The following is a 7781-nucleotide window of genomic DNA, read 5'->3' on the forward strand; positions in this document are numbered from 1 at the left end:
TACAATGCAATCGATTTCGTCTGCAGATTCACTTTTTCATAATAACACGCCAAATCTTTGAAAGGGTTATCTATAAATGATCTTATAGATAAACCTTCCAATTCCTTATACAGTCTCAGACATTTAAAGACACAGAGTAAAATCAAGAGGTAAGACAGAATCACTGAAATATGTATCTGCTTGACTGCTTCTATGTCAGTAAATATTGTGTTTTTAATCTAAATGTATGCATTCATGATTTCTCTACCATACCAGCCTACCCAATGGAAAATACAAGCTGTTAATCTGTTTCAATGCAGTAAAGCAGTAACGTATACATGGATAATAATAAAGGGCCAAGGACTGGGCCTTGAGTTGAGTTCTGCTGAGAGTGTGGGACAGAGCACACTTCAGGAGGTGTCTGTGTCAACTTCTGCATAGCGGCTGGTTAAAGAAACAGACTTCGTGCAACGTAGCTTTAATTTTTTTTATTTCAAACAGGAAGTTAACTGACAAAATCAACCAAATTCACAATAATGTTGTGACATTTCAAAAGGGTGACAACAACCCCACTTTCGTTAGTTACTTTTCAGGTGGTGTGTTCAGCAAATAATATTCAGCGATAAATATTTATTTTACAGTAGAAAATTAGTTTGTCTGTGCATTTGTAGCTTACTGAACACAATATCTCCTTCCCCAGATATACCAAGTGTCAGACTTATACAGTCTCACAGTGTGAGACTGTACAAGTATCGGCTCTACCTAAGGCCCCGTCCACACTTGCGACAACAATCTTTTCCCCTCCGTTTTCCTTTGATGCGTTTCAGGAATATCTCCGTAAAGACAGACTCATTGCGAAATCGCATCTAGCTGTAGAAACGCTGTGGTATATATTCAGGGCCACTGTGTGGCGCTGATTCTCCACCATTAAAAGAAGAAGACAAGCGTAGAAAGCAGTTTTTAAACCTTTTAGATTTTGCAGAGAATACTTTTTAGTATTGTATGTATTACTAACTTTAGAGTTAGTAATACAATTTAGCAAGGGGCTGTATTTAAAGCTACAAAAATCAAACTTTGTTACGCACCTGGCCTAGGGGCGCCAGGCTACACAACAAAAAGACGGGAGACAACAGTTTCCCAATCAAAATAAGTATTTTAATCAAACCAATCCAAGTGCTCAACTTATAATAAAAGTATGGGATGTGGAAGTCAGTAAGTCCGTAGTGTGGAGTGTGTATGCATGAGTGGATTATAGGTGTGTGTGTGTGTGTTGTTTCAACATAAGTGTTGAAAGGTGTGCATGGCTAGGGAGCTGAAAAGAACAGTTTCCTTCGTGGTGGGGGGGCGATGACGCCATCGTTTGCGTATCTGGCGTCCACACGAATCCAAACGGAAAAAAAATTGTGTGTGTGGGGCCTTAGAATGCTGCTCTTGTGATTGGTTGTAATATCTTTGCACGTAATAAATAATCAAACAACATGAAACAAGTTATACCAAAAGGGAATAATTCAACAAAGCCTGTCGAAAATAAATCCCAGTTTATTGTCTTCCTTCAGTCGTTGTCATAGATGCATTCTGAAAATCAATTGGGACATGAATGAATTGTGTCTTCACAAGTAACCATTATTAACAAATACTTTATTAGTCTAAATATTGGTGATGATAGGATGACAGATGCATATATCTGTTTCTGTTTAAAACCTACCGTCTCCAATGTCGTCATATATGTCCCCATCGCTGAAACGTTACCAGTGAGAACAACAAGTTAGTTGAGTCGATTTATTATTAGATCACAATCCTCAGCCTGCATGTGATGTATGTATTCACGTGTGTCATACTTACTCTGTGACAATATGGCTGGTTAGAACAGTGCCAACTGGAAGAGAGAGCAGATGAGATGTTAAAAGCTATTTTCAAATCCTGCTGAAGCGTAGTTCATTTCACCATCATTGTTTCGTGGGCTCAGCATGACTCAAAGAGTGGTAAAGGTTAAACATGGTTGTTTATTCAGGGTAAATGGACATGCACTCTGGAGGAGGTTCAGGAAGCACCTCCCGGATCAAGGTAAAAATCCAGTCTATATTGGTTGGGGCTGCATGGTACATAAGCCATGCCTACAGGGTCAGATTTAGCCAGGTATAGCTTAAGTTTATAAAGGTATGGGGTGTAGGAGCAGAATCTAGTCTAAACCGGTGCTAGCATTGCAAATGGGTGGTCCAATGAGGTACTAATGTCAGCTTTAATATCATGTGGTATAATGAGGTTACAGAAGAAATGAATCTACAATCAAAAAGTTAGAGTTACTGACAGGCAAACAGACACATGTTATCGGCTGCTCCAGTACACAACATACAAATGATGGTGGCCCGCTCACATTTTCCCTCTTCGTTGCGGCAAACAAGTTTGTTATCCACGGCTTTCACGATGACATCAAGCGTCTCCCCGGGTTTCACCGGCAGATCTTTCCCATTAAGCTTCTTCAGCGTTAATGTAGGTATGATGGTCACCTGGTAAAGAACCTGAATCTCCCCTTCATACTGAACAGGACACAAGACACGTCCATGAGATTAATTTGGTGAACCTCGTTTTAGGTGATAGTGTACGAACATTTCCAAAGGGTCCAAAACTTAAAAGGCAATTTTGAGTGAGTGATAACATTGTTATGATTGGTATAAAGAACAAAAGTAACAGTCGAAGCAATAGCTTATAAAGGGACACACTTTAAACTTTTTTCTGAATTCCTTTTCCTCTTTTTCCAACTTTTTCTGTCGCTTTGGATCGATTTCCTCCATCTTAGTTTTTTTTGTTGGTGGATGACTGAAATACAAAGAAATATTTTTTTTACATCACTATCAAAGTATGTCAGTTAAAAGTACTTGAATTAAAATTTAAGAGCTACAATTTGACTGTAACTGATAAAAAAGCAATAGGTTTCTTTTAGTGAGTGAAATGTTCTGTCAGAATATCTGTTTCCCATGCCGGCCTCTGTATGACACACTGAGTTTCGAGGCAATGAGAGACACACAGCAGATTAGATCACCAGCATCAACATGTGACGCCTTACCTGCTGACCGGGAGGGGAGGAGGAACCACCTGCGAGTCAATATCGTCGTAGATTTCATCATCGATCAATGCTCCTTTATCCAACAAATGAAGACAAAGGTTTGCTGTTTGGCAGAATCCTGTGAGTCTTTGAACATCTACGTTGTCCTTCTCGGGCAACAGGGCGTGGCTGCTAACGTGTGGATGTACTGTACGGTTTGTAATATGTGTGACTCTGTGTTCTAGGAAAGCTAGCATACTGGTACAGGTAGCAGGAGAGCCCCACAGTGATAGTAAAGAAGTTGTCCGCAGTCCGCAGAAAAGACAGTTTTAGGAGAGACTACTAGAGACAAAATTCACACCTGTAGAAATACTTCTACAAAAGGTGATGGCATATCACAAATATTTTTGTGAAAGAGTGAAAGATTGAATCAAATTGTATTACCTGGTTGTCCTTTCGCAGTGAACTGGCTGGGCGGAGGCACTCTGGCAGAAAATAAATATATGTTTATTTTATACTTTATGAATGTTAATCACTCATTATGACATATTTACAGCAAATAGTTACACAAGTAATCAGAATTAAAAGTTAATTATGATATTACATAGAAATATCAATTTTAGAATCAAATAAAGGAAATAATTCAGAACGATTCCATCTGTTCTGATTGGTTAAGCAGCAAGATTTCACCCATGGCCTGATTGGTGGCACCACAACAGGCCGGCAGGTATTACAAAGTAACATCTCCACATTCAGCGTTAGCATCGGCGAAATTGATCGGTTAGGGAGAGTTAGCTCAAGAGAAGAGTGGAGTTGTGTAAGTGGTAAGCTGATGATTAGTGCCAATTGGACCGTGTTGTTAGCTATGTTAGCTCATCATCTTCTGACTACGGAGGACGTTTTACTCATTTGCGCCGGCAGCAGGTTTCTTCTTCTCAAACATCCGTAGAAGTAGAGTCTTTGGAGAAGACTTTGGAGCTTCCAAAACGCTTAAAGGGCAAGGCCGACCAAGAGGGAGTTAATGGGTAGAACGTCTTTATTCTTACTATCAAAGGCTTTTTACATTAGCTCATCAATAGAAAATAACTAACTGAGCTCTTTAGTGCAACTTCTCAAAAACTATTTTCGATGTTTATTCCTAGTTATTTTAATGTACTTGCAGTTCACTAGTTTTTACTGGCGTGCATACACTTATTCAATGAATTAATGAATTATTTATGTTTTTCCATTTCACAACTAGATGTATCGAGCTAATGTAGGTAGTGGCATTAATATGAGGTTTAAAAGGGTTTTCTATAACTTAAAAACAACGTGGTTTGAAGCACTTGAAAAAATGTGACAGTATTATTTCTGTTGATTCAACACTCCTCACCTGACGTCCAGACTGGCATCGATAGCATCGTCATATATCTCCTCAGTGTCGTCTGGTGGCGGCGGTAAAATGACTGCAGACGGTAAAATAAGAGGTCAACCATCAAGTAGTCAGAAGAAATATATCAGCTTGTCATGATACTCAGTTCTACAGTCTCAATGAATCAGGACACGAATACGAAGGAGGGAAAGATACATAGATGTACAACATACCTCTTGATCCTCTGATCCCACTGTTGCAACAACAAAACATAAACCACATATTAATGTAAATATTCCCTTACATTTTCAATCCAAATTTTACACATCCAAATCTCCTTCATTCCGATGCTACATTTAGCATCAGTCCGGTGAGGAGGGTTGTAGGCTTGACCTTTGACTTTAGCTGTACCACTAAATTGTCATAAAGACCTTTGGCATTCTACCTTATATGCAAATGGTATAAAGTAGATAAAAACATGCAGTGGCTGAGCAAAGAGTTCCAGCACCCGTTTTTCAACAATTATTCCTGCAAATAAGCCGTGGCCAAGGGAAAACTGTGATGAAAATAAAGTCAGCAACACTGCTTATTTGTGTTAATCTAGCAAACACAAATGACACAATAAAAACAGAAAACACAAAAAATCTATGCATAACCTTTCAATGGAAGAAAATCATTGAATGCACCAACAACACTTTTGGAAATAATAAACATTTAAATTATTTAACGGCCACATCATTTTCAAAGACCTTAGTTTTTCTCGATTGTATACACACAAAAAATGGAACTATGCACACAATTCTGAAAACTTGAAGCTCATGTATCAACTACAAGAACTACAAGACCAACTAATTGCCGATAAGTCTAACTCACTTATCACCTGTTCAAACTCAACTGGCAAAACACTTCAATCATGTGTCAGAGCATAAAAGAGGACTCGGTGAGCTCTACTGTGTTGTAGATATGGTTCTTTGGACTGATCAGGTTTGGGGGTGGGATACTGATTTACATCTAGATCTGTTTCACCTCATTTATATTCTTATTTTGATTTTTTATTGGCCTACGAAAAGCTTTTTATGGCAGTTCAACTGAAGATTTTACTGTATTACAGTAAAAAATATATATATTTGCTTTGTTACCTTTTGTACTTCCCCCGAAAGACTGAAGTTTAAACATTTTCTTACTGTAGTGTTTTTCATTTTACTTATCATTGCAATTGATATATTGTCAGAACAATGTTGCAGCATCAACTATAGGTGAACAGTATGACTCTCGGAAGCTGGAATTGTGAGTTTAGCCCATTTGAGCTCATTGGATAGACAAATATGCATTTTATCCTATTCTGATACGTTTGTGTCAATGCAATACTGATATGATATGATATATTCACAGTATTGTATCACAATATTGCAATAGTCTTTATACTATATGTACCACCTAATTGCAACTTAAAAAAATAAGCTAAAACATATGTAAATAGTATTTTGATGGAAGTGTTTTGAATTTATCACACCAGTGTTGATGCTCTGTAACTGTACTTTCACACCAAAAGCTGTGAAAGATGAAAAATCGCTGAATAGCTCAAACCGCAATGCTGTCGATATTTACAGCTCATATCGCTCTTGCGATTTTGCTTTTCCATTTAAAGGAGCCGCGCTTTTTGCCTGCACGCTTGTAGTTGAGGCAAATGCTGCTGCTGATGCCGAGCCACAAAAACACAAGATAGTCATATTATAAATAGATTTTTGTGCGGTATCTCCCTGCTTCTGAAATGCGTGCACATCTCCACCCGCCGCTCGTCCGCTGGTTTCCATCAGCATTTCCACTGTGCGAACATCCCTGTTGCGTAATGCGGATTGCGTATGCCCTCATTCATTGTTGAAATCATATGCTGGATGCTTTATTCTATATGTCTATGTGTTTTTTAGTTAATGATCGGGCTATAATAAGACCATGTTGGCTATGCAATCCCGGACAAATACGATGCCCTGCAATAGCCGCAATTATTCTCTCATGCACCATGATGAAGGAACAAAACTAGGAACTGAAGTTCTCGCGTATGTTTACCGGGACCCACGCCGCTGAGAAACATCTACATTCCGATTGGCTGGCGGTCATTTACTGCGGAAATGCTGCTAGCTCATTTGCATAGAGTTGAGCTGTTTTGAACTCTAATTTAAAGCTTTACAGCTTTAAAGCTATCGCCCATTGTTTATCGCTCCTATCGCTTTATCGCTCATGTCTAATAGAAAGTGAAAAAAACACTTTACAGCTTTTGGTGTGAACACACAGTAAGAGGTATTCATTTGATGGCTGGGTTTACTGTTTGGTGGAAAACACAAAAGAAAAACTACACAAAAGAATTTGTGTAGTTTTGAAAAAACATTAACTCTTCTCAGGTTTGTGTTTAGAGTTTTGAGAAATTGAGAAATTGAGCTATATTTTCAGAAAACGTGTTTAAGCGATTGAGAAAAACTGTAATAAATGTTGCGATTTTTGTAAAGTAATTTCCTCAAGAATAAAACCCCAAATACCACCTGTAGTACCCTCGCCTACCACCGGTGGTGCGCGAACCACAGGTTGAAAAACACTGGGGTAGATTGTGGGTTACCTGTCGGGGTGGTTGTTGGAGACGTCCACATCGTCGTAAACCTCCTGATCATCAATCTCCTGGGGGGGCTGGGGGCCCTGCTGCTGCTGCTTCCAGCTCTGCAGGTCCACCTCCACACAGTCGTTCTTCAGATAGCCGACTGGAGCAGGGAGAGAGAGAGAGAGAGAGAGAGAGAGAGAGAGAGAGAGAGAGAGAGAGAGAGAGAGAGAGAGAGAGAGAGAGAGAGAGAGAGAGATATGGGGTAGTGGGGTAGAGAGGGAGAGGGAAGAATTGAGTGGGAGAGAGAGAGAAGGGGAAAGAGTTAGTGAGGACAAAGCGAGAGAAAGAGGGAGAGAGAGAGAGGGAGGGAGAGAGGAAGAGGGAAAGAGTTAGTGAGAGAGAGGGAGAGAGAGAGAGAGAGAGAGAGAGGGAGAGAGGGAGAGGGAGAGAGATATGGGGTAGTGGGGTAGAGAGGGAGAGGGAAAAAATGAGTGGCAGAGAGAGAGAGAGAGAGAGAGAGGGAGGGAGAGAGAGAGAGAGAGGGGGAAAGAGTTAGTGAGGACAAAGCGAGAGAAAGAGGGAGAGAGAGAGGGAGCGAGAGAGAGGGAGAGAGGGAGAGAGAGGGAGGGAGAAGGAAAGAGTTAGTGAGAGAGAGCAAGAGAGAGAGGGAGAGAAAAAGGGAGAGAGAATTGGAGAGAAAGCGACAGATAATTGGGGACACATGTCTTCTCAAAAACACAAATCCTCAAATAAAAATAAAATAACAAAGATATTTTACCCATGGTATTATATTTGTTATTTGTTTACAATGGCGCCCA

General features: G+C 39.8%; 1 protein-coding gene across 2 annotated transcripts in view; it reads right to left on the minus strand.

Annotated features, from left to right (window-relative positions):
• Window positions 1-452: 452 nt before the first annotated feature.
• fybb (FYN binding protein b) overlaps window positions 453-7781 on the minus strand; it is a 14911-nt gene continuing 7582 nt past the window's right edge. The window contains exons 9-19 of one of the 2 annotated variants that reach the window (XM_060050271.1): window positions 6985-7123; window positions 4607-4626; window positions 4395-4467; window positions 3928-4011; window positions 3467-3507; window positions 3044-3116; window positions 2700-2796; window positions 2354-2516; window positions 1822-1855; window positions 1685-1716; window positions 453-1554 (exon numbers count right to left, since the gene is read on the minus strand). In XM_060050271.1, the coding sequence (XP_059906254.1) occupies window positions 1532-1554; window positions 1685-1716; window positions 1822-1855; window positions 2354-2516; window positions 2700-2796; window positions 3044-3116; window positions 3467-3507; window positions 3928-4011; window positions 4395-4467; window positions 4607-4626; window positions 6985-7123 (779 nt within the window). In that variant the 3' untranslated portion in view covers window positions 453-1531. The remainder of the gene's footprint in view (window positions 1555-1684; window positions 1717-1821; window positions 1856-2353; window positions 2517-2699; window positions 2797-3043; window positions 3117-3466; window positions 3508-3927; window positions 4012-4394; window positions 4468-4606; window positions 4627-6984; window positions 7124-7781) is intronic. The other variant, XM_060050272.1, reaches the window with a different exon arrangement.

Source organism: Gadus macrocephalus, chromosome 4 (genome assembly GCF_031168955.1).
Source record: "Gadus macrocephalus chromosome 4, ASM3116895v1".
Taxonomy (NCBI): Eukaryota; Metazoa; Chordata; class Actinopteri; order Gadiformes; family Gadidae; genus Gadus; species Gadus macrocephalus.